The sequence below is a fragment of the Propithecus coquereli genome, unplaced genomic scaffold (genome assembly GCF_000956105.1).
Source record: "Propithecus coquereli isolate 6110/MARCELLA unplaced genomic scaffold, Pcoq_1.0 Scaffold143, whole genome shotgun sequence".
Lineage (NCBI taxonomy): Eukaryota > Metazoa > Chordata > Mammalia > Primates > Indriidae > Propithecus > Propithecus coquereli.
The window spans coordinates 2,781,482-2,808,818 of record NW_012138636.1 but is presented as its reverse complement, the minus strand read 5'-3'; the positions used below and the strand labels follow the sequence as shown (position 1 = coordinate 2,808,818).

At 36.6% G+C, this 27,337-nt stretch overlaps 1 protein-coding gene across 1 annotated transcript in view; it reads left to right on the top strand.

Moving 5' to 3' along the window:
- Nucleotides 1-27,337, top strand: part of FRYL (FRY-like) — a 157,322-nt gene that overhangs the window by 7,289 nt on the left and 122,696 nt on the right. Inside the window, exons 3-12 of the mRNA XM_012639897.1 lie at nt 1,660-1,799; nt 2,825-2,921; nt 11,005-11,084; nt 11,423-11,503; nt 14,356-14,524; nt 14,815-14,907; nt 17,241-17,339; nt 18,655-18,756; nt 25,191-25,294; nt 25,491-25,599. Coding sequence (XP_012495351.1) covers nt 1,660-1,799; nt 2,825-2,921; nt 11,005-11,084; nt 11,423-11,503; nt 14,356-14,524; nt 14,815-14,907; nt 17,241-17,339; nt 18,655-18,756; nt 25,191-25,294; nt 25,491-25,599 — 1,074 coding nt within the window. The remainder of the gene's footprint in view (nt 1-1,659; nt 1,800-2,824; nt 2,922-11,004; nt 11,085-11,422; nt 11,504-14,355; nt 14,525-14,814; nt 14,908-17,240; nt 17,340-18,654; nt 18,757-25,190; nt 25,295-25,490; nt 25,600-27,337) is intronic.

Sequence of the window (27,337 nt, the reverse complement as noted above, 5' to 3'; positions counted from 1 at the left end):
TTTTCCCTCTTTAGGTATTAAAAAGGGATTTCCTTTGAGTCACACTGTACATTGTAGTATAAATTTTAAAAAGTGGTTAAATAAAAGCAGAATATTGTTTTTACTTAATTTTCCTTATTAGGGACTATTTACCTGTCAAATTATGGTACTTTACAATAAAAGGATGGTTAGAGGAGTCTCTAGAAGTACTGAAAAAGAGAACAGCCTACAGAGTCAAATAAACTGTCTCATTCTTTTCTATTAACAATTTCCTGAATGAAGTACAGTTTGAAGTTGCTTGTAGAAAAGGAAATGATAGGAAAATTAAATGTTTGATTTCCAGAGATATCAACTTACCTTCATTAACCGACTCTTCCTGTAGTCATGGAACCGAAAGAGACCTTGAGTCTTCCTGTAACGCATAGTTTTTCAAATAAGTCGATAGAATGAAGCATGTTTGATCACATGCTGGTTTTGAAATATTAATTTTGTGACCAATGGGTCAAATCAGATACAGACATTCTTGTGAAGAGAGAAGGTTTTTCTTGGGATCCTTCAGATGAAGAGTAACCTTAGGGACTGCTCATTGAAATTGGGTTCATTCACAAAGCGAATCCGTGCTGTTCTCCTAGAATTCAGGTAGTTTCAAAATTAATAACAGTTTATCGCACTACACTTATCTTTATGTTGCCCATTTATACATTCTAAGCCTTAAGTGCTTGAGTGCTTGTAATTCTCTCTTAGGTGTCGTAGCTTAGTAAAGTGGAGCTTTCCCCACAGTTCTCACTTAACGTAGTCGTCTTTGTTTGTACGTCTCTTCATCTATGTGTAGTGGCAACATTTTAGAATCGTTGGTTCCCATAAGCACAGAGGAGTTGCCAGGGCAGGAAGTAAATATGGTTTTCTGCTGTTATTTGTGGCAGCTCTCCCGGAGGTATCCATGTTATGTAATCAGGGGTGTTACTGACGGGTGTGTTTTCACACAGGTGAGTGGCATATAGGCAGGCAGGAGAAAGATTGAAAGCCACTGAGCGAAATTGTGGATTTAGATAAAGGTTAATAGCGGGTGAAACTTAGCTGACCTGATTTTATTACTTGGCCAAACTCCTGACCCTTTTTGTAATTTTAAAACATGTTTGTTGTCAAAAGCCCAAGGGGGTTTTGGTCTAGGTTTAGTCGCTTGATGCACATAGATCCAATGATTGAGACAACAGGATTTGTCTCATCGTTGAAAGCTTCCTTTCAAGGAAGAAAGGAATTTTTAGTACTGTAGACGTCTTATCTTGTCAGGAGAAGCTGCCTCAAATCCAGCGGCACTAAAGGAGATCATGGGCTTTTAAAGGAGGGGCCTGGGGCCTTGGAGCAGGTCACCGTGTAACTAACTAGGGCAGGTTGTAGGGATGGTGAACCTTGGCATCGGGAAGTCTGCCCAGAGTCCTTTAGAATCTCAGCTCCTTTGTCCTGCAGAAAATCCACCATTTCTGGAAACAACTCAAAAGGTCTAGTAGTTAAGGGAGAAGATTATATAGGGATCATTAAAATTTGTTCAAAGGGGCCTGTTACACATTTATTGCATCTGAGTCAGTATGTCTGTTCATTTGTAAATGATCGCTAGTAGAGTTAAGAATGCGGTACTTTTGATGTTACACTTTGTCTTCTGGTGATCTCTTGTGTCGTCAGTTGATAAGCTCTATGAGCTCAGTAGCAGAGCACTGTCTGCCTTCCTTACTTCGCACGTTGTTTGACTGGTACCGACGCCAGAATGGAACTGAAGATGAGTCTTACGAGTACAGGCCTCGATCTAGCACAAAGTCTAAGGGGTAAGTGGTTTGTTTTCCATTGTTTTTCCTGGAATTGAAGCACTTCCAGTGAAGGTGGTGATGGTGTTATCCACTGAAGATTGTTATTGTTTGGTTCCTAAGCGATACGCACTGATTGTTTTTGTTGTGAAGGTGGTGGTAAGGGAGCAAGGGTCGATCATACTTAAACTGTAAAACAAGAGAAAGTACCAGTTAAAAATGAGGTGCAGCCCTACAGTACCCATCACTGGGTAGGGTTCAAAAGTGAATTTCAGGAGTGTCATTTTAGCAGTTCAGTGAGGAGCTTTAATAGTCACAGAAGAAGTTAAGACAATATTCAAAGAAGGTTCTATTTATATGGTTTATGAAGGGAAGCAATTGCCAAAACCCTGAATTATTACTATTTTTTTGATTCATAAAAATTTTATATTTCTTACCGATACGTAATAAATGTACGTCGTTTCAGGGAAATCCCTGTATTATCCTAGTGCTGTTATACTCTGCTTGCTGTTCAAATCCTGAAATTTGTCTTCTCCTCCTCCAAATTCCCTAGAGAGATCTTGGCATCACATATAACATCTACTTATGGTCAGGTGCTTGCCCCTGGTTTAATATTGGCCTTTAGTAAGTGCTACTTGTGATTTTTCAATGTAGATTTGTGAAAAGGTTAACCTTGTACTGTATTTTCATCTATAAAATTTATTACTTTTGTTTCAGTTCTTAATATAAAAATTAGTAATCAAATATGGAACAATGCTAGATTTTCTAAATGAAACTTAAAATATTTTTCTTTCTATTACTAATTCTTTTAGATTCAGTTTAATTGCCGACAGATATAATAGTGAAGTGTGTATGTAAATGCCCAATGTATGAAAAGAGAAAGAACATGAGAACATGTAATATATACACTGGATTATTTAAAAACCTCATGCTAACAATTGCTATAGCACACCATACATGTAGGAACATAGTAAGCAACACGAACTGCTAGCCAATAGCTATTTTAAAACTTACAATGCAATGCTAATTTTGGGTTCTTGTTTCAGGGATGAACAGCAACGTGAAAGAGATTATCTTCTTGAAAGGAGAGACTTAGCAGTAGATTTCATTTTTTGTTTAGTTTTAGTTGAAGTTCTAAAGCAGGTAAGCTATTTTATTTCTGCAAAGTCTGTATTTCTTTGCCTTACTATGCCTTCGTGTTTCGGTTATTTTATTTAGGATATTAGGTCTAAAATTCTGGCCCACACAGACTAGATCCCTGTAATTTAATTATACTTCTTTCAGTTGCCTGGGGCTTTCCTGCCCGTACCTGTCTATCACTCCCTGTTCTTTTCACCTTCCTGTGCCATCTGAGAGAGATGAAATCTTGTTAGCAAAATGGAGCTGAATGGAAATTGCGTTGAATATGGGCTTTTAACTGTAAATATAGTCGCCTGTCATTCAGCTACTTTAATCCCTTTTTACTTCCACTTAATTTCTCTTCCTAAACCTTCAAGCCTGCGTTCCAACATGTAATAATTGTGCGGTTATGGTGGAGGAGCGGGGGTGATCTGATAAGGGTGACATTGAAGTGTCAAGTGCAAATGGTTTCCTGACAAGAATTCCTCAGATCATAAATTATGTGTATTTAATCATTCATTGAGTATTAGAATGCCTACTGTGCGCTGGCATGACTAGGTGCTGCCCTCGTGGGCTCATACCTGAGTGGGATAAACAGTAAAGATGTGGTTGTATGATACAATGTCAGGTATTGCCTTAATGTGTTTACTGCTCAAAATCAATACAAGAATACATACAAAACCTGTACTGATTTTGAAAGTTTATTTTTCTTAAAGTTCATAGTCTTTAATATATCTTTCAAGGATGAGCATGTATTTCCAGCCATGAGCATTAGATCATTTTGAAAAAGCTACATAACCTAAAAAAAAAAAAAAAATATTTTGCATATGACATGCTCAGACAGGAAGTTTTGTTTTTGTTATGTAGAGTGGAATATATATAATATACAGCAAATGTAATATATAAAAATTGATAGTCTGTTTTTTCCCATAGTCAATATAAAGATAATTGAATTATGCAATCATTTATATTTTGCTTTTGTTTTAACAATGAACATGAAAAGGCAGTTATTTGATACTCTGAAATCTGCAAATAAAACTTTTTAAATGTGTAAAATACATGAGTTAATCAAAGGTAGCTTTGATTTATACCTTTCATAAAGATTGTTTTAGTAGATGTAGGAAAGAAATCTCCTCTGGGAGTTGTCCTAGCAAGCCATATTTGATTCCTGTGATCTCTCAGTTTAGCTGGGACGCTAAGATGCTGTGGTTAGGGTAGGAGGAGCTAAGGACCAGAAATGGCCATAGACCCACTGTGTTGGCACTTATAATCTTGGGAGGTAGGGGCAGCATGATCACTTGAGCCCAGGACTTTGATGCTAGCCTGGGCAACATAGTGAGACCCTGTCTTTTAAAAATAAATAAATAAATAAAAAGAAGTGGCCATAGACTATCACTGGACTTTGACTTATTGCTCATTGTAGTTGATCCCTGGCATCTATTGTGTGCTAAATGTAGGCCGTTTGAGTGGATTGGTAACCAGCATTTGCACTTCTTTGCTTAGTTAAATAGGACAGGCTTGTTTCTTGTAGCTGGAGAAATAGCAAACTCTCTACACCGACATGCAGGGCCCTCCGTTATCCGCTCCATTGTGCCTTTTCTCCTTTGTTTCCTGTGACGTCCTTGTCCCATCACTCAGTGTCTCTTCTCATCTGAAAGGTGCCCCGAACAGCACTGGCTTCAGAGCTTCAACTCACAGACAACCCTGTGGGGTTTTTTTCCTTCTCTTCTCTCTTATCTTTGCTGTCTTCTCCCCTTCCCCATAATCTTCATAATCCTATTCTCCCTCCTGTTCCTCCTTTGAAAAAATCTAGGTAAGTTTTCTCGTAGGAAAAAACCATCAGACTCTATAAACTTAAAAACATTTTTTTTCAGTGGGCTCATTTTTCTTTTGTTTTTAGCACGAAACAAGGTTTATTGAGGAAAGATAGGATTACAGAGCAAGAGCAAGGTATAGGATTACAGAGTCAGCAAGATATGTTCTCCACACAACGGCGAATGGGCTTCTTGTCGTAACAAAGGCAGGGCTCGTTTCCCAAGTTCCCTGCACAAAATCATTTCTGACCACAGTTCACATGGACTTAAAGTGGGAGAAAGAGAAATACAGTGGCTCTGAGAGTTAATCTTTGTCTTTGCTTCTGTGACCATATTATTCCAACCTACGGTACCCTTTCCACTCACCCTTCTTCCTCTTTTATTATTGTCCTCATATCGTGATTCACATGCACCCATCAAAGAAAAAATATATCACCAAGAACATAGATGTACTTTATTTATCGAAAATCCTATATAGGAATTTTCCCCCCAGTAAAAGGCAAAAGTCTTTTTAGCTTCTCTAAAACTAATGAAACTACTGAAAATGAAATAAAAATCAATAGAGCCTTCTGAAATATCGTGACAAACTAACCCAATTTTCTTCTGTCGAATGACATGGGGTTTAATAGATCCAGAGAGTAATCAATGTAATATGTCTTGAATTTAATGGGACTTTTACTTTTGCTCCGCATAAAACACCTACATTAAAATGTGATTCCGTTTTATCTTGATGAGATGGACAGTCCCAGAGTATTGAAGTACTGATACATGATGGTTTCAGTCTTGAGGAGGAGTAAATATTCCTTGTAGGTTAGTCCTTGACTTCATATATTGTAAATTGTTTGTTCCTTGAATAATCCGTTATATCTTTATTAATAATCACACATGTTTAGAACCCTTCACAATGGGTGACGGACTCTATATCCTCTCTGCTGACCGATCATTGTAATAAGCCCTGGGAGAGGGCCATGGCAAGTGTTATTAATATCCCAGCCATCTTGCTTGCTGTGTAACTTCGGGCAACTTACTACTAACTCTTCTTCTATAAAAAAGGATGATAATAGTGTCATTTTTGTGGAATCATGAGAATCAGATAAAATAATGCCTGGTGCATGGAAAAATCCTCAATAAGTATTATCTGTTATTTCCATTTTACAGATGAAGAAATGTTCTTAGTTGTAGTGACTTGCTGAAGATCCTAAAGCTAGTTCATTTTTTTTATTCCAAATTTTCTCCCTTTAATGATAAAAATAAATTCTCACTGGCAAAATCAGCGATAAGAAATTGGGTGAGACGGCCTTATAAAATGGAATGAAAGTTTTTTATCATAACGAGTTAGACAAAGAATTTAGTTAATATAAATACAATGAAATTAAATAGTGTGATTCGCCATGGGAAGAAAATTAATTCAATATGATAGTCGACCAATTTTATTTTATTTTTGACGAGAAACTCAAATGAATAATTTGGGGATAGTTGCTGACTAAAAATTTTAGTGTATTAGAACCAAACCCTTTAGATCTGTGGTAAAAGCATGTCTAAAAAGCAATATAGCATTCAGAAAGTTTGAGGCAATATTCTCTCTATACTGAGTTTTAGTCATATGTTTATTCTTAGAAACAAAAAAGAAGGTTGAGAAACCTAGTTTGTAAACCATTTCAAACTGTTGGCTTAGTTTTCTCGGTACCATCATGAAGTAAGTCTGTGGGGTGGATCCTTAGCATTTTCAGATGTAACGTTAACATTTTCGACGGTGATGAGCAGCCCGGAAGGTCCATGACGCAGGGTGGTTTGTCATTCTGCTGTGGCATGAATTTATTTACTCTCCTTTGTGTTCAGAATTAGCCATTCAGCTAGTGAAGGAGCTTCTCTTACTTCCCAGTTTCCCTCTTAAGCTGGTTTTGTTGTTCTTTACTTTTATAATGTGGTAAAAGTATATGTGTTGAATTTGGGGCCTTCGTGCTGGGAATTGCCTTGGAGTAAACCTTGGGTATTTTCTTTTCTTCTTCTTCTTTTTTTTTTTAAGTGACAAAGTCTCACACTGTTGCCCACACTGGAACTCCTGGGCTCAGGTGATGGTCCTGCCTCAGCCTCCCAAATAGCTAGGACTACAGGTGCTTGACCAATCCATTTTTAAAATTTTTTGCAGAGACAGGGTCTTGCTGTGTTGCCCAGGCTGGTCTCGAACTCCTGGCCTCAAGCAATCCTCCTGCCTTGGCCTCCCGAAGTGTTTGGCTTACAGGCACAAGCTATCATGCCCAACCACCATAGGTGTTGTTTAGTGTCTACTAGATATATCCTTCTTGAATATTCAAGTAGAACTAGAACTAGAACTGCTTCCAAAAATCGCGTAAATGACAGGATCTAAAAAATTCTTGATGCTAAAGATTTAAATATTACTCCATGAAAGTAGAATTTTTTCTTTATGAACCAAAATGAGATTCTTTCCTCCCCCATTTTTGGGAATTCAGTTTGAGAGTTTTTTCTTCTTTGTTTTTACTATTGAAAATAAGGAAAGAAATAGGGATGTTAGAAATGTCTATGTATTCTGATGTTTATTCGTAATGTGAAATTTTTTAGAAATTCATTTTTTAATTAAAATTAAGGATAAAATGTATTTCTTCTTTCACTTTCTGTTTCTCTCTTCTAGCTTTTTCTTTGCTCATTTGTCTCATTTATTAAATGCATTTTGATATCAGAATCTGGGGCACTTGAGCTGTAACGTTATATAACTAGTACCCGGCACACAGGCAGGTAAAAGGTGCTGATGGTAGCAGTACTAGGGTAGCCGTAAAGAGGACACAGCATGACTAAGTATTGTCCCTGGCTGTCACTGTAGGACTTCAGGCATAACTGGAGGATATAGAATAATGTTCCCTTATTTGCAGGGGATACATGCCAAGACCCTCACTGAATGCCTGAAATCTCAGATAGTACCAAACCTAATATTTACAGATTGAGCATCTTTAATCAAAAAATTCAAGATCGAAGTGCTCCAAAATCCAAAACTTTTTGAATGCCAACATGACACCAAAAGTAGAAAATTCCACACCTGACCTCATGTGAGGGATTGTGGTCAAAACTTTGTTTCATGCACAAAATTATTAAAAATATTATGTAAAATTACCATCGGGCTGTTTGCGTATGGTGTATGTGTAACATAAATGAATTCTGTGATTAGACTTGGGTCCCATCCCCAAGATATCTCATTATGTCTATGCAGATATTCTAAAAAATCACAAAAATCCAAAATCTAAAATTCTTCTGGTCCCAGGCATTTCGGATAAGGGATTCTCAACATGTATTGGGTTTCTTCCTATACGTACATACCTACAATAAAGTTTAATTTCTAAATCATGCATGGGAAGATTTACAACAATAACTAATAATAAAATAGAACAATTATAATAATATACTTCAATACAAATTTATGTGATTATGGTCTCAGTTTCTCAAAATACCTTAATATTTTCACACCAAGGTTGCCTGCAGGTAACTGAATCTGTGGCAAGCAAGACTGGATAAGGGGAGACTACTGTGTAGGGGAGGGAAAAACTTTCTGCTTTACACTGTTAGGTTTAATGACTGGGCCCTGCAAATTAAACTGACAAAAGATACACAGGTCTAAAGGTTTATTATGTTCGCATGTGGAGACCTCCATAGAAAAGAATAAAGACCCAAAAAAGGGTTAGACCCAAGAGTTTATATACTGTTTTGACGAGGAGTGATAGGTTGTAGAGCAATGACAAGACACAGGAAAAGGGTTTGAGCTTCTAGGGGCAGTAAATTACGGTAAGGTATATATGTGAAGGGAACTAATGGAAGATAGGAGTTATTTAGTCAGGATTGTTTGTGCAGACCTGTGCTGTGCTTTCTGTCTCCTTTGATAATGGTTGTTCTCCTCCTGGTTTGGGGGGAGGGAGGGTGGACACCTTCAGAAAGGGGAATCTGTACCCGCCTCTAGGCAGAAAGGGGGAGGGAGCTTTTCTGTGCTTTCTGTCTCCTTTGATAATGGTTGTTCTCCTCCTGGTTTGGGGGGGGTGGGAGGGTGGACACCTTCAGAAAGGGGAATCTGTACCCGCCTCTAGGCAGAAAGGGGGAGGGAGCTTTTGCTTCATCTGCTGTTTCTAAGTTGCCTTTAGCTCAAATGGTGCACCGTGGGGCATAAGCTGACCCTTTCACTAGATTGCAAGCTGTGTGAAAATTGCTTCACACTCCCGATAGCAATGGCTACAAAACCTGGCTTATTTACACTCTCTCCTGTTCGGTATTGTCAGACTTAAGTTTTTCCCATCAAATGGGTGTAAAATAACATCTTGTGTACTTTTATTCTCCTCATCGCTAATGAAATCAAGCATCTCTTCATATGTTTGTCTTAGGAATAAGTATAACAAAGGACAAAATCAGAAAATTGTAAAACTTTACTGAAAGATAGTCCATGTATATGTATAGAAATATAGTTATCCTCAAACTGATCTATAGATTTCTTGCAGCTCCAATACAAATCCTAACAATTTTTATAGAACTTGAAAAGATGACTCTAAAGTTTTCTTTTTCTTTTTTTTTTTTTTTGAGACAGAGTCGTGCAGTGGCCCCATTGTAGGTCACTGCAACCTCAAACTCCTGGGCTCAGGTGATCCTCCTGCCTCAGTCTCCCGAGTAGCTGGGGCTCTAGGCAGGTGCCACCATGCCCAGCTAATTTTTCTATTTTTGGTGGAGATGGGGGTCTCGCTCTTGCTCAGTCTGGTCTCGAACTCCTGAGCTCAAGCAATCCTCCTGCCTTGGCCTCCCAGAGTGCTAGGATTACAAGCGTGAGCTACCGCGCTCGGCCCATGACTCTAAATTGAATAATGGAAGAATGATGGGCCAAGAATAGCCAAGCTATCTCTGAGGAAGAGGACTTGCACCTACCAGACATCTGAACTTATTTTTCAGCTCTGAAAATTAAGATGGCATAGTTTTGGTGCAAACATATACAAATTGATAGAATAAAATAGCTCAAAAACAGACTCTCACGTACGTAGCTATGTCTCTGTATCTGTGGGTTCTGTATCCATGGATACAAACAACCTTGGATTGAAAATATCAAAAATAAATAATAACAATGCAACAATGAAAAGCAATCGATAAAAAACACAGTAGAACAACTATTTACATTGTATTAGGTACTATAAGTAATCTAGAGATGATTGAAAGTCTACAGGAAGATGTGTGTAGATTGTATGCAAATACTGCACCGTTTTATATGAGAGACTTGAGCATCTGCAGATTTGGGTATTTGCGGTGGGTCTTGGAACCAATCCCCCACATATACCAAGGGACGACTGTGTAGAACTAGAACATATATCAGCAGTGACTTGCATGCTCTTTGGTCCAGCAGTTCCTCCTGCTGGACTCTTTCCCATGGAGCTAACTATTGAAGTATATATAATACTGAATGTACGAGGTGTTTATTGTACTATTTGAATGTTGAAAATCTGGAATGAAACGTTCACTAATAAGGGGCTCATTAAATAAATGGTGATAAATATTAATACATACTGAGTATTGTGTGTCTGCGAACAAGTATGAGGAGGAGCTCTAAAACAGCTGACACAGAAAGCTACGTCATTCTGTTAGGTAAAATAAGGTGTGGATATGTGCGCGTGTGTGGGGTTGTGTAGGAAAAAGTCTGGCAATGCACGAAGCTGTTAATAGTGATTATATGTGGTGGAGCAGCAGGGATTTTATTTGCTGCTTTAAATATTTTGGTTTCTTTTATGTAATAGGAACTAGCATGTACGTTTTAAAAGAATTAAAATGGGGATATTTAAATGACAGATTTCTAATAAATCTATAGTGTAAAGTTGTTGGAAAAGATTGCATCCCTTTTGGCCACTGTTCCTGGTAGAAAAATCAGACTTTATGGAATGTGGGGCTGGCTCGTTAGTTACAAAGGTTACTTTTCTGTAAGTGTTGCACAGAGGTGTATATAAGCGTCTTTTTAGCTTTCTGACAGTAAGAATTACACTAACAACAACAGGAACAGCTACTGCTTTTTCACCTGCGTAGTCCATAGTTTAGTGACTTGTGGTTATGAAGCTATATTCTTAAAGTTAGAATATGAAATTTGATAAGTAACCAAATTCTTAAAGAAAATGAGATTTTCAAACAAAAGGAAGATCCACAGGTTAGTAATAGATCACACCGTGAAAATTAAAATTGGTTATTTAATTAGTTGAAATGATGAGAATACCCATAAAAGACTAATAACTTATTTAAATCTCTCACTGGATAATTCTTCTTTATTCTAGATTCCTGTTCATCCTGTACCCGATCCCTTAGTTCATGAAGTTCTAAACTTAGCTTTTAAGCACTTTAAACATAAGGAAGGGTAAGTAAAAATACTAACTTGGGATTGTTAATTTTTTCTACAATCCAAGTTTAGACTATTTAAATATAATTTGAATCCTTATTGATCATTTGTTTTTAGAGTTCAAAGCAATTATCTTCCCATTTCTTTTGAATCTACGCAAAAGGCTTAGAGGAAAGATTTTGTAAAAATAATTCTTAACACCATAGATTGGATTTATAAGAACCATGAGGTTAAGTTTTATGGAATAAAATTCATGTGGTTATGTAATACTCTGATAAGAAATTTTCAAATTTATTAAGAAAGTGTGTAGAAAAAAATAAATTAATTAAATTAATCCTTTATTTTATTTTTTTTAGTTATTCAGGAACCAACACTGGGAATGTGCATATTATTGCAGATTTATATGCAGAGGTCATAGGGGTTCTTGCCCAATCAAAGTAAGTTTTGTAAAACATTTATTTTGATTTGTGTTTTAGAATGCTTCGTTACTAATTAATAGACATGGATAGTTTTAGAGCCACCATTTTTGTCATAGAGTTATCATTTAGTCTCCTGCACCTTTTATTACTTCTCAGTTCCTTAGAGTCTCTTTGAGGAATGCTCAGATCTCAATTTCACAACTTCTTTTAATTTACTTGGGGTTTTCCATAAATGTCTGAATCAAGCAAGTCAGAAATTGTTGAGCATAGTCAGGACATTAACTTACTCCCTAGTTTTAACAATTCTGTGAGAAGCATTTTTAAAAATGTCTTTTAGAACTCTTTACAGAGCTAATCATTACTTTTATTGCTTTCCAGATGAGTACTCTCATTTGTGAGATAGCAAAGAAATGTCTTCTAATCATCTTACTTGTTATAATACTAAGCAGAATTTTGAATAGGTAGAAGAGATACCAAAAAGGAAAGATAGAAGATACTAGATTACTTCATTAAAAGTGTTATTGATTAGGAGTCACTCATTGGGTTGTATGAGCATCTTTTTAGCTTTCTGACGGTAACAGTTACACTAACAACAACAGGAACAACTACTACTTTCCCCCTCATAGTCCATGGTTTGGTGACTTGTGATTACGACCCATCATTCTAGTAAATGGTAAAATTTATTTGTCTTTAGCTTCTTGTGGTTGCTGTAAAAATTATGGACGATTTTGGATTTCCTTTGTTACTACTGGGAAACTTGTAAGAAAAAAAGTATCAATTCATATTTTCTTGGATGCTTTTTAAAGAATTTTTGGCCCTGAAATCATCACATAACAACCTTTCTAAATTCTAAGATGGCAAGCACAATTGTTAATGTTCAGTAGTTAGCATTTTAATATTCAGTAATATATTTTTAGTATATTTTTTATCCTTTGCAATATATGAGGGACCCTTGTATAACTAATGCTATAGAACTTAAAACATAGTTTGAGTATTTTATTTTATGTTATTTTATTTTGTTTTATGTTATTTTGTTTTATTTTTTGAGATAGGGTCCCTTTCTGTTGCCCAGGCTAGAGTATAGTGGTGTCGTCATAGCTCGCTGCAACCTCAAACTCCTGGGCTCGAGCGATCTTCCTGCCTCAGCCTCCTTAGTAGCTGGGACTACAGGCGTGTGCCAACATGTCCAGCTAATTTTTCTATTTTTTGTAGAGACAAAGTCTCACTATCTTGCTCAGGCTGGTCTTGAACTCCTGGCCTCAAGTGATGATCCTCCCACCTCTGCCTCCTAGTGTGCTAGGCATTACAGGCATGAGCAACTGTGCCCAGCTAGTTTGAATATTTTAAATGATTTAGATATAGACAATAATATCTTAATATTTCACTTATATTTAATCAATAATGAATCTTTAATTCAGGATATAGACACAAAAACAGATAGTAGCAATGATGTATTTCTCTTTATGGCATAGTAGTTCATGATATTTTTAACGTTATCAAAAATGAGTTTCTATCTCAGGAATGTAGAACAGAAATTCCAAAGACAGTAGCAAGCCAGATCCAAGAGAACACTACCTCATGGCTAAGTTAACTCTAGAATGGTAAGGATAACAACTCCAAATGGCCAGTTAATTTATGAAATGGTGCTCAGCTCACTAGTTTGGTTGTAAAGAAATGCCACTGTCGAGCAATGTTGAAGGGTGTTCCACTTGTGCATAAAATGAGCATGGGAGACAATGTGGACGGAGCCACTGTGGGTCAGGCTGACAGCACCTAGCGGGGCAAGTGGGGGGAGGGGAGTGGATGGCAGTGGGGAAGGGCAAGATGGAGGAAGGCTGGGGTGTATTTGAATCTTGTCTGTGTGTTTTCTTGGATTGTAGTGACTCATTTTTGTGAGAAATTTAATGAAAAACCCTTTGATTCTAATTTTCACTGGAAAGGTTTTTATCTACTTTATAAAAATTTTCTTAATTGACATGCTGAAGAATGCTTTCATGCAAAATGGCATCATAATCTCTGAAGTTCAAATGGAAATGGATGTTACACTTCCTGTCATGTGTCCGTATTTTGTTAATGTTTACTTTCTTTTTTCCCCCGCTCACTGAGGGGGGAAAGCATGCTTCATTGGAGGTTATTTTAACTTTCAGGAACTGGGCCCCCCAGTAATGTGAACAGTAAAATCTTTAGTTGTTTCATAATACATAATTAAAATTAGTTTATTGTTAATAAACTATTAACTGTCTTTTTCAAACGTAAGCAATGAAAAACTTACTAGCCTTAACAATTGCGGTGATTGGAATCCAAGATGGTGCTCGCATTTCAAAAGTCTTTTGATTCTGTGGCTTATTCATGTTGGGAAACCAGTTCCTGCCTCTCCTTTTCTTCCGTTTTCCTACAGTATAATGAGATACTGATTTTAAGTGATAATTAGTCCTCTACAATAGGTTGGTTTATCTCTTTGAACAAATCTGTAGTCTCCAGTCATCTGTCCATATGACTCTAATCACAGACTTTATTAAAAAGAGCCTTAAAAGTCAGAGATACTCTCTGCATTATATGGAGGTGTTTTATGGGTAGGTTATATGATATTTTACTGTGATCATTAACTATATGGTATTGGTGCTATATTGATGATATTATATGAATAAAGAAATCCTATTATGTCTCCTTCAGGAACTTTTAATTTTAGAATAAGTGAACAGCCAATTTAGAATAACAATTTTATTTCCTTCTGTGCTTTTCTGGTAATTTTGATGAGGGTGGAGAAAGATGAGATTTAGGTAACACATTTTTCGATTTCACCCTTAAATATCATGTGGGAAATTAGTGTTTTTAATTCAAGTCAAATTATGTCTCCATGTATATTAAAGGTTTCAGGCTGTAAGGAAGAAGTTTGTGACCGAATTAAAAGAACTGAGACAAAAGGAACAAAGCCCACATGTGGTACAGAGCGTCATCAGCTTAATAATGGGAATGAAATTTTTTCGAGTAAAAATGTATCCTGTAGAAGATTTCGAAGCATCATTTCAGTTTATGCAGGTGATATAACTTCTCAATGACAGTCAATAGAATTAGCCCATCAGTTCTTGCTCATTTGACTTTTTAAAAGAAACAAAATACACATAAATCATTGGCATCATCATTCATTTCTTATTCCAAGTGTTAAATTGTCACAAGTGTGGATTATCTTTAACTTTTTTTTAATTTGAAGATGCATTGACTTTAGTTTTTTGATAAAACGGGAGAGTGTTCACGAAATTATTGTAATATTACAAATCCTTTAACCTTTTCTTTTTTCGTTAACCAAAGTGTACCTTTTTCCCTTCAAGGAATGTGCTCAGTATTTCTTAGAAGTAAAAGATAAAGATATAAAACATGCTCTTGCTGGTTTATTTGTGGAGATTCTTATCCCTGTAGCTGCTGTAAGTATATTTTATTTTAATACGATTTATGTGTTGTATAAGAACCTTACAGCCTTATACTTCCATTTCCTCCCTGAAAACTATCTCTTGGCAGTCACCTGGGGCCTCAGAAGGGCTCATCTCATTTCTTTCCCATTCCTTGGGGGTTACTTTCTTTTGTTGACTGATGTACAGTGTTTTGCAGATCGTTTTATATATTTTGTTGGTTGGTTGATTCAGATGGTGGGGTAAATCCATCTCCCTCTGCTCCATCTTGGCTAGAAATAGAAGTTCATTACATTCTTTTTATTGAGGCTTTATTCTATTTAAAATTTCATAAAATGAAGATATTTATTACATGTTAAGAGATTGAACGGTTTTGGCTTTCATGTTTAACATTGAATTTGCTGGCTTGTGACCTATGTGTTTGTATGAATTGGTTCCCAGTGTTCAGGTCCTACCTTTAGAGCATTTTTAGAAGAGGGGAACAGAAAATTGTAAGAAAAGTTAAGCAGATAAAAGGTAAAAGTTTTACCTGTCTTGCATATTTACTTATAGTTAAAAATTTGAAAAATTTATTTTTAAGTGGGGCCAAACAAAAGTCATGAATTAAAGGTTTGCAAGTGGTTTGAGTCAGAGAGCTCCTCACCCCAGTGTTTAGCCATGCGAATTGGGCTCATTTATCAAAAAGAAAACAGGCTGCTGTTTATAAAACCATGTCAGTTCTAGTCTATTATCATTAGTACACGTACTTCGGTTTCTTCTTCTAGAAGTGGTTTGAATTACTGCTCCCCTGTCCCAAATCGTCATTTGCGCTTCCTCCCCTTGTCTGATAACCTGTTCTTGGTAGAAATCTAACTGGGATTAGGTTTTAGTTTTTAAGGAAATTCATCAAAAAGAGTAGGTCTTAGGAAGAGAGACCCTCGACAATGGTCCATTATCACTGTGTAGCCAAATTCTTCTTTTATACCATGTTTTGGCGTTTGTGTCCAGGTTTATTCGTCTGCCAGGGCTGCCATAATAAAGTACCACAGACTGGGTGGCTTAACAGCAGGAATTTATTGTCCCGTAGTTATGGAGGCTACAAGTCTGAGACCAAAGTGTCGGCAGGTTGGTTCCTCCTAAGAGAAAGAAGCTGTCTCTTGCTTCTTACCAGGCTTCTTGTGCTTTGCTGGAAATCTTTGATGTTTCTTGACAGGTAGAACCATCAACCTGATCCCTGCTTTCGTTTTCACATGGTGTTCTCCTTGTATGTCTGTCTGTGCCCAAATTCCCCCTTCTTGGAGGACACCAGTCCTGTTGGATTAGGGTCCCCCGATCCTAACTTAACTAATGAGATCTGCAGTGACCTTTTTCCAAAGAAAGACACACTGTGAGGCATTTGGGGTTAGGACATCAACATGTGAGTGAACCCACGATACCAGGCTGCTGCTCATGTACCTCCTCCTGCTTGGAACATTCTCGTCTCTCTAGTAACCTCCCTCCCCTCTTTCCCTGCTGGCCTCTATTTATTTATTAACATTTACTGTACGTATCGAGTGCTCGCTGTATGTTAGTGCCTCATCTATGCACACAGATCACCGCAATGAGTATGACAGGGAAGACTCCCAACTGTCGTGGAGCTGACTTCCAGTGCGGAAAAGGGGAAATAAAGTAGTACATAAAATATGTAGTATGTCAGATTGTGGAAAGTAGCATGAAGAAGCACAAACAGGGGAGAAGGGGCGAGGATTGCCACAGGGGCAGGGGAGTTGAAATTGTGAATAGAGTGCAGTTAGGAAAGACCACTGCCTTGAAACAGCTGGTGGCAACTGAGCGAATCTGAAGGAACGGGGCAGTGAGACCCGCTGTGTCTGGAATAGCTGCTCCTGGGACAGAAAGGCCAAGCGCAGGCGCCTTGAGGCCGGGGCATGCTTTGGTCCTAGGAACAGCAGGGAAGCTGGCATGGCCGGGCCCAGTGCACTGGGGCAGCGCAGTGGGAGATCAGGCCAGAAGGGTCGAATGGGAGTCTTTTGCAGTATTTTAGGTAAGAGTTACTGGATCCAGCTTAAATTTCACTTCCTTGTTGAGTTTTTACACAGGGGCCCCTTCCGTGTGCTCCAGGGGCGCAGAGAATTTGCTCTTGCAGCAGCTGTTCCAGACTGCACGCTCCTTGCTCGTTCACTTGCCTGTGTGCTGCCCTGTTCGCTCAGGGTAGGGACCGGGTTTATCTGACGCGCTTAACACGTTATACCACTTCAGTGAGAATCCCAGTGAATTATTAACTAATCGCAAACCTTACAGAGAGTTCTGTCACCCTTGTATGGTTTAACGTCTGTAACCGTTTTCATTGTTTGCATTGTCTTTTTACCTAGGCTGTTAAAAATGAAGTGAATGTTCCCTGTTTGAAAAACTTTGTGGAGATGCTTTATCAGACTACTTTTGAACTGAGCTCCAGAAAGAAGCATTCATTGGTATTAAGAAACCTTTCAAACCTTCACTTATTTAATTGAGAGTTTTAGTAACCGATTTATGAATTCAGTGCAGATTTAAGAGAACTGGAAAATCTGAAATTGGAAAATCCCTGAAGTGCAATACAAGGGCAAATTTTACATATGTATTTGTCCCCTGCTTTACTTTAAACTTTCTAAATTTTACCAGCTCTGCATTTGATGAGTTATTCAGACTTCCTGCTAGGTAGGCACGGGTCACTTAATGACGGGGATGTGTTCTGGGAAATGCGTTGTCAGGCAATTTCATCAATGAGTGAACGTCACAGGGCATACTTAGGCAAACCTAGATGGTGTAGCCTGCTGTATGCCTAGGCTACGTGGTATAGCCTATTGCACCTAGGCTACAAGCCCCTACAGCGTGTTACCGTACTGAATACTGCAGGCAACTGTAGCACAGTGGTATGTGTGTATCTAAACACAGAAACATAGGAAAGGTATAATAAAAAATGTTATAATTTTAGGGGACCACCATCGTGTGTGTGGTCCATCATTGACCAAAATGTCATCATGAGGCACATGGCTGTATTTACCTGTCTTGACAAGTGCTTTAAATTATGTATTATAATATAGGAGAGATTTAATGTAGACTTATATTAAAGCATAATTGCTTTACATCATAATAGGTTGTATTCTAAAGTGTCAGATTTTTAGCAACCATTTTCTGTCTGATTACATCTTTTCTATTTAGAGATTAAAGGCAATTTTTTTCCTCTTAACCATCTACTTCACATAATTTGTATAGTTTGGAGAAAGTTTGGAGAATTGGGCCAATATTTGACCATCTACACTAGAGATGTAGTAACAACAAACACTGATTGTGGCAGGCGTCGGACTAAGTACTTGGCATTCTTTGTCTCGCTGTAAGCCTCACAACCCTATGGGATATTGTGATTATTGTCTCTGCTTCACATGTTTGGGAAGGGAGGCTTAGACCACTAAAAGCAGCCTCCCTGAAGTCACACACTTGGGAAGTAGAAGGCCAGTTTGCCCTCTGATCCCAGAGCGCATGTTGATAACCACTCTACGGGATGCAGGAACTCAATGGAACCCAGGAGAAATAATAGCATGTTCTAACTCAGGGAGGTATGATAGTTCAAGAAATTTTTCTTTTGGAAAATTTCCATTTGTAATTCTTTGTTAGATTGGTCTATGAGATCATATTTCTTATTGCAAATGGGAAAACTGTGTAAAAGATTTTTTTTTCCTGTGTTTGTTTTGCAAGTCCAGTGCTGTTCCCTGAAAAATTTTAATTCTCTCTTTTCCCTATCTCCTGTAGGCTTTATATCCACTAATTACCTGCCTTTTATGTGTCAGTCAGAAACAGTTTTTTTTAAATAACTGGCATATTTTCCTACAGAACTGTTTGTCACATTTAAAGGTAAGACACAGTCTCATTTCTGACCTGTTCATACTGACCATGATATATTTATTTATGCATATAAATTAGACAGTGTAAAATAAAATTTTCATTGCTATGGATATACTTGAATAATACTTTACTACATTTTTCTTCTTATATAATATATACTTTATTTCTTCTCTAGGGAATCATGTATAAATATGAATAAACTTTTGTTCGAAAATTTAATCTGTCCCAATGAATGCAAAATTATACATTTTTAATGAATCTTACGTATATGATCTTAGATTTAAGAATATTTGTTTAATACATACTTTTAGAATTGCAGAGTATATTACATAATCTCACACAACTTTCTAGATACTCATTCTGTGTTTTGTTTTGAGAAAATTCAGTAATGTTGGCTCAAATCAGAGCAATATGAAAAAAGCTCTGATAACAAAATATCACCGAAATCACATTTTATGTAAGTATGCCCAGCTGAAATGCAAAGTTTGGTACTGGATCCACACAGATATAAAAACCCCCGAAGTGGTTCTCACTTGAGTGAAGGGATACTTGTTACTAACACCATTTGGCACATCCATGTTCAGTCTTCCTTGGCACTGGAAATAAAACTGAGAGAGAGAGAAGGATTATTTTCTTCCCAGGCTACTCTGCTAGTGGGATGCTCTTTTCTTCTTTGGGCAGGAACACAACTCTGACACCGGATGTGGGAATAATCCTCATCTGCATGTCACGTGAAAGCTTGATTTGAATATTCTTTTGATATATTGTTAGATGAGTCTGTTTGAATATTTGTTTACGAGTTACAGAGAGTTACAGAAACATCGCAGACATGACATTTCATTTCCTGGTATTCCTCTAAGGTAGATTTGAGAGTGAAAACCTTATCCTTTGAAGATACTGGAATAAGAATAGATAAATGAGATGACTTGTCTCTCTGGCCGTGCAGCTTGTTGTGGTCTTGGGAGAAATAGGACTGGTTCTTTTTTGTCTTTGAAAAACATTTTTGTTTATTTTCTTCCTAGATAGATACTGGTATTTTTCATACTTAGATGAGAATTGATACACCTTCTTTGCTTTATTTATGAAAATTCCTAGGACCAAATCAAGCTGATTAAACTCTTTATGTCATACAACAAAGGGAATCAATTTTATTTGATTAATTACATTATACTTGTTTTTGTCCTTATTTTGATAATTCTTATAGGTACTTATAGATATAGGTACTCAAGAAAATTGATCGTTTTCTGGATAGCATTTTTTTTATACTTTCAACAAAATATTTTTAAGACATGCATTTAAGTGTTTCTGGAAGATAGCTTTGTTTCATAACAGTTCATACTTTTCTGTTGCTTGTTGGAATTTTTTTTATATATACACGTTTTCACCTAACATATTTGCAATACTTTCGCAGTACCTTAACTTTTTTTTTTTTTGTCTTAAGGCTTTCATTTTAAATGCTCTGTTTTCTTTGAACCCTTACCTCCTGTTAAATATTTCTGGCATATTGCTCATTTTCATTAATGGCTGTGTTAATCTGCCAGGCTAAAGGAGATAAGAGCCACTTAGCATGAATATTTGGAATATAATTGTCTTGGCCATTAACCCTTAACTTACATTAAGGCTCTATTCAGCAGAAATTTCATGAATTGGCTTCTGTTTATTAAGTCTTAGATAATGTGGCTGCTCTGCATAGTTGAGGTAAGGAGTTGAGCATTCAAGGAAAAGCTATGCTAGTTATCTGTTGTAAGAATTGTTTTATATATAGAAAAAATTGGTCCAAGATAAAGGACTTACCCAATTTATTTTGAGATTCAAATAATTTCTTGATATAAAAAAATCTGTAACAATTTTCCATTTATTAGACCCCCTACTACTTACGATTGATTTTTATTAATGTTTACTGGATGCTAGACTCTCTAATACAGTATTTCGTTTGATTACCACCGTACCTGAGGCTGAAAGAAAATAAGTATCCCATGTTTTAGGGATCCAGTAAATGATAGAGGTACATTAGTGTCCAGATTCATGCAGTTTCATAACTCTGGTTCTTCTGGCCTACTCTCTTACCTTTGGACTGTTTCTGTACTGGATTTTTTCTTTTTTTTTCTTTTAAGAGATGAGTTCTCTCTGTTGCCAGGCAGGAGTGCAGTGGTGTGATCATAGCACACCGCAGCCTCAAACTCCTGGGCTTAAGTGATCTTCCCGCCTCAGCCTCCCGAGTGTCTGGGATTACAGGTGTGCACCACCATGACTAGTTAATTTTTCTTTTTATGTTTTATTTTTCTTTTTTTAGAGACAACATCTCACTATGTTGCCAAGGCTAGTCTCGAACTCCTGGCCTCAAGTGATCCTCCTGCCTCAGCCTTCTGAGTTGCTGGATTGCAGGCGTGTGCCAGGGTTGCTGAATATTTCAAGAATGTTTTAAAGAAAATATTTTGGCTATAATTCTAGAATATTAAAGAGTCGTTATTTTCTAGAGCCTAAGAATAAGTATGAATTTCAACGTGCTTTAAGAATTGCACATATGCCGGGCATGATGGCTCACGCCTGTAATCCTAGCACTCTGGGAGACTGAGGCGGGAGGATTGCTTGAGGTCAGGAGTTCGAGACCAGCCTGAGCAAGAGCGAGACCCCGTCTCTACTAAAAATAGAAAGAAATTGGCTGGACAACTAAAAACATATAGAAAAAATTAGTCGGGCATGGTGGCACATGCCTGTAGTCCCAGCTACTCTGGAGACTGAGGCAGGAGGATCACTTGAGCCCAGGAGCTTGAGGTTGCTGTGAGCTAGGCTGACGCCACGGCACTCTAGCCCAGGCAAGAGAGTGAGACTCTGTCTCAAAAAAAAAAAAGATATTGCACATATGAAATTACCATACCAATTTTTTTTAAGTTGTTGACTGTGGAATGGGCTTTAGTCCTGTATGCCTATAAATAGCATGTAAGAGAGTGTCACTTTATTTTCACTGAAAAATTAAATCTTTTATTTTTGTCCCAAACAGAATTTGGTAGTTTTCCATTCCCATATCTTTATATCAACTTAGGTGCTTATGTTAAAAGTGATTTTAAAATTGGTGAAGAATTATTAAAGAGAGATAGGTGAATGATAAGAGTAAATATGCAAAAAATAATTTGGAGATTTTTCCCTCCCACAATCTATGCTTATTTTCTTTTAAAAATTGTTTGAACTCAGATGCAGCACTTTAAAATTAGGTAGTCAAAATTTTAACTGTTTTCTCTTAGTTTGAGTATTGTAGGTGTATCCGGTGATGCCTAAATTGTGGGATTTTTTTTTTTTCTTAGTATTTCTGGCCACTGTCTTGGAAATTTCAAATTTCTTCTAAATAGAGACCTTGGTGAAAAGCTGTCTTGTTTTGTGCTTATTTTCATCTAACATGCATGTGCTGCATCTCATGTTTATGTTTGCTGTCTTACATTGCTTTATTTAGATGCCATCTAACAACAGTATCAGAAAACAAATAGAAACACTCCAGGTGAGTTGTGTTGACATTACAAAGTAAAATATTGCTTTATTTCTGTTAAGCCTGGCATTTGTTTTTTTCCTTTACCATTGTTGCATTGCACGTCTAATGTATTTATTTGAACTTGCTTATAGTATTGTAAAAGAAGAGTAAGACACAGCAGGAACAGTCTTCAGAAGGTTTAAAATTAATGTGACCCAAAAAGGATGAATTTTAAGAGGTAGAAGTAATACTAAATGCTGATTCTTCGCCAAAATTCACAATTTTAAAATATTATGTTTAGGCTGGGTGTAGTGGTGCATGCCTGTAGTCCCAGCTACCCAGGAGGCTGAGGCAGGAGAATCACTCGAGCCCAGGAATTTGAGGTTACAGTGAGCTGTGATTGGGCCACTGCACTCCAGCCTGGGTAACAGAGGGAGACCCTGTCTCTGAAAAAATTAAATTAGTTTTTAAATTAAATTAAATATTCTGTTTAATTTACATCATCTAGCTGTTATAAATGAAAATGTTGAAAACAAGTTTCCAATGAAATTAAGGAGTTAGTAGCTTAGATTTTTAACACAATTTTGATGAACGAATTTTTAACTTTTATTCTATTGGTTTGGGTTTTAAGCATCACTTTTTTGGTATACCATAGAAAAAAGGGAAAAAACTTATTAAAATGATTTTTGCCAAAGATCATATTTGACTGACATATCAAAACTTTGTTGTATGTTAATGTCATTAGACTTTTATTTATGTAATAATCTGATTATTGAAATTAGACCAAGATTGTAACTAGAGAATTATATATCTTTGTTTAAGGCTCATATCAATTTAGGATAGTTTTATCATTCAGACATATATAGCTACATTGTAGTGACCAAAAACATAATTAACAATTGATTTTTATCACTTGTCATCTTGCTCTTTGGCATTGAGCCAATACCAGCTTTGTGGAATAGCAATCCATCTTGGAACATTTGAAAATCAAGTTTTTTCATGCCAGATACCTGATCACTTAAGATAATTCAGATACTTCTATATTTAATCATTTATGAGAACAGTTTTTATGTGGAAGAGAACTTAAATATTTTCAACGTATATTTTAAAACTATAATTCATTAATGTGAAAGTATTATCTGACGTGTACGTAAAAACCTAACGGAACTTTTTTTTTTAAGACTATTATTTTAAGAGCAGTTTTAGGTTCACAGCAAAATTGAGAGGAGGGCACAGAGATTTCCCATAGAGACCCCCCCCAACCCTACCACATGCCTGGCCTCCCCCATGATTGGTATTCCCCACCAGAGTCAGTTTGTTACAATTGGTGAACTTATATTCACACATCCTTGTCACCCAAAGCCCACAGTTTATATTAAGGTTCACTCTAGGCGTTGGAGGTTCTATGGGATTGGACAGATGTGTGATGACATGGATTTACTGTTGCACTACCGCACAGAGTATTTTCACTGCTCTAAAAATTCTCCATGCTCTGCCTATTCATCCCTCCCTACTTTCCCAACCCCTGGCTGAACTCATATTTTGATATCTGGCCTCTTGGACTGGAATGATAGAAAGGAAAGTTATGTTTTCTTAAAGGCATTACTACCAAAAGCTTGGTTGTTACATTATTATAAATGATATGTTACTTTAGTTACATGAGTAACAAATACAGTAGAAAATTACTTTGGGAGTACATTTGAAATTTGGGATCATTGTGAATTTGGCAATGAGAGAGGGATCAAGGATAAAGACTCTGACTAGCAGAGTACTTGGTCTTTCCAGACTTAATCATATCAAATCTTCATCTAGCTAGATGTGTAAAAATTATATTTTTTAGTGGGTCTTTTTAAAGAACATTGTTATCTTTTTGCATTGCTTTTAATCATATATATGTAGTAGATGTCCATTATTCTGTTTCTTAAGAAAACATAAAATAGAATGGGTAAATTACTTAATATTTACAAAACCCCTTTTGTCAGTTGCTATTTATAAAATAATTATTTAACGATAAGAAATCCCCCCAAACCAAATGTTTTTTAAATGTAAATTTACAGCAATCAATGCATCCTACAACCAGTCAACAGATGTATGTAACAAGAGTTTCTCCTGATAAAGGAGATTATTGGCTACATTTTCACAATTCACAATTACATCTCATGGTCATTCGAGAACTTTATTTTTTATAACAGCTAGAATGAAGAAAAAGTTTGCTGATAAAATTGTGATTGAAATGGAATAACTTTCTGGTTCTAAATAATAATTTAAATAATGTCCTGATTCTAAGTAAAAATTAAAGGTATAACACTTAACACTCAGTGAACATTTAACGCATGCCAGGCACTGTTCCAAGGGCCTTACAGATACTAACTTTCCTCATCTGTGAGGTGGGTACCATATGGTCTCCATTTTGGAGATGAGAAAAATTGTAGCTTGGAGTGATGTAATGATGTCCAAGGATGGAGCTTGGATTTAATCCCAGTTCCTGATATCAGAGTTCATGATCTTAACCCCATTTTTCCATATTCTCTCCTGTAAGAATATACACTCAATATTTTGCATTCTTTTATAAATGCAAGTAACAATATCATTTAGTGTTCTAAATTTTAACTGTGTTATGGATGGACTATAAATGGATCACTCCAAAAATCAGTAATTCTTTTTCAATCCTTTCAATATTGTAGTGTGGACTATTTATTATCAAGTAAGTTGGTGTGTGTCCTTAGAAATATTAATATAATTCTTATGTTTTAGTATTTTTGGGGGGGGAGTATAAGGAAGGGCTCAGAATTTCCATATTAATGGTTACTTTTGAGCCCATTTACCATATACCAAATATGTACCTAGGTATGTAAACCTGTTTTACATTGACTACAAATAAGGGGGTTGGCTTTTAGTTGTTAACAGAGAACATATTTGATCTTAAATGATTGCAAATGTTTTAATAAGTCTATTTTTATTCTCTTTTGTTTTTATACAGAATAAAGATCCTAAAATGTCTCGAGTTGCACTGGAATCTTTGTATAGATTGTTGTGGGTTTATGTAATTAGAATAAAATGTGAAAGCAACACTGTAACTCAAAGGTGAGTGCCTTTTTTTAAAGTGCATTTAAGATAAAATGTTTAAAAAATCACACTAATGGAATTTTAGTAAACGTCATAAATACTTGGGAAGGAATATGAATTCTCTTGATATATTATGAAGAACAGGAAGAATTTTTTTTACTAATATGCTGTTAGTGTCATAACCTCATCATGACTGAATCTTTTTTCCCTGTAGTCGTCTTATGAGCATAGTGTCAGCACTTTTTCCAAAAGGCTCGCGAAGTGTGGTTCCTCGTGACACACCTCTCAATATATTTGTGAAGATTATCCAGTTCATTGCTCAGGTGAGTGCTTCCCCTCATAAATACATATATGGGTGTAAACTGTAAGAGTAATCTGTTGTAATAAGTTGGAGCTTTAAAATTTTTTATACATCTTAAAACATAAAACATTTATTAATAGTAACGAAAAACAAAAGTATTCTTTAAAAAAGTAGCAAAGGATGCTAATGATTTTGTGACAAAGTAAGTTTAAATCATTAATCTACATGTTTGGAGAAAGAAAGGAGATCCATAGATGGAAGCAGGGTCTCACTCTATTGCCCAGGCTGAAGTACGGGGGCATCATCATACCTCACAGCATCCTTAAACTCCTGGGCTCAGGCAAGCCTCCTGCCTCAGCCTCTCCAGTAGCTGGGACTACAGTTGCCCACCATCACACCCAGCTAATTTTTCTGTTTTTTGTAGCCAGAGTATGTCTCTTGCTTAGGCTGGTCTTGAACTCCTGGCCTCAAGCAATCCTCCCGCCTCAGCCTCCCAGAATGTTAGGATTACAGGCGTGAGCCAGAAGCACTTTTAATTGAGGAGGGGTCAAGAAAGTGTCTCATAATCCTATTGTTAGTCCATTTACTAATTACCTCGTGAGTATCTCGAAAGATGTCTTAGAAAATTGTGTTCATAATTGTGTTAATGTAGGTTCTTAGGTACAGGTAATAGAATCCACTGTAGCTAGTGGAACCCAAAGGGATCTTTTAAGGACTATACATAGCTCACAAAATTGCCAGTGGGGCTGAAGAAACAAATTGTAGTCTGAATGACTAAGAGCAAACTGCAGAATTGGGCTGTCAAGGAAGCTGCTGCCTCTGCCAAAAGCAGAAAGCTACCAGATAAGGAAGTCATTGCACATGGGTATGCTTCAGAATCATGCTGCATCCGCCATGTATCCCTACCAGTAAAATAGATTCCTTACTCCCTCTCTCTTCCTTACGTACCCCAGTTTCCAAAGACTCTCATGAGTATACCACTTGGCAGGGTTTAAATCACATCCCGAAGCCTATTGTTATAAGAATCTTGGAAAATACAATTTTAGCTTTCTAGCCTCTGCACTAAAGGAAGGTTTATCAGCAGGGGATTAAATGGGTGTTGAGTGAGCCAGTCCAAGGTTTTGGTCATGTTCCCTTGGGGGGCATCATCCCTGGAGAAGCATAGGTAGGGTTACCTTCTCAACTTCAGAAAACGCTGTGATTCCAGAATATTTATCATGTTCTCTTTGAAACTATGACAATTTAGATGATCCATAATGCAGTTATTGTTGACAGTGAAGAAATAAGGAATATTTAAATAGAAGGAATGCATTTCTACTTAGACACAAAAATAATGATGATAAGTATAAGTGTGTCAGTGATAATAATAAAAGCAAGTTATGTCTAGTGTTCAGAAAACTCATACCATTTGGTTGCATCTCTTCCCTTTTCTTTTTTTCTAGAATTGTACTTACTCCCTTGGATTAATTGCCTCATTCCAAGATTCCACTAGAACTATCAAACTCCTCTCAAACATCAGTTAATCTTATTAATTAATTCCCCCCTCCTTGGGGATTTCATTTCTGGAGTCCTATTCTTCCTAACCCAGTATGAACTCACTTCTCTCTGAGTCTGCTTTGTGGCTACTGTCTTGGGATTTCCTTTAGTTTTTATTCTGGGATTAATTTCACTTAGATTTTGAATATGATTTTGGTGAATGAATGTTTAAAATTTGTATCCTATTGGTTTGGGTATTAAACATATCATTTGATAATTAAATA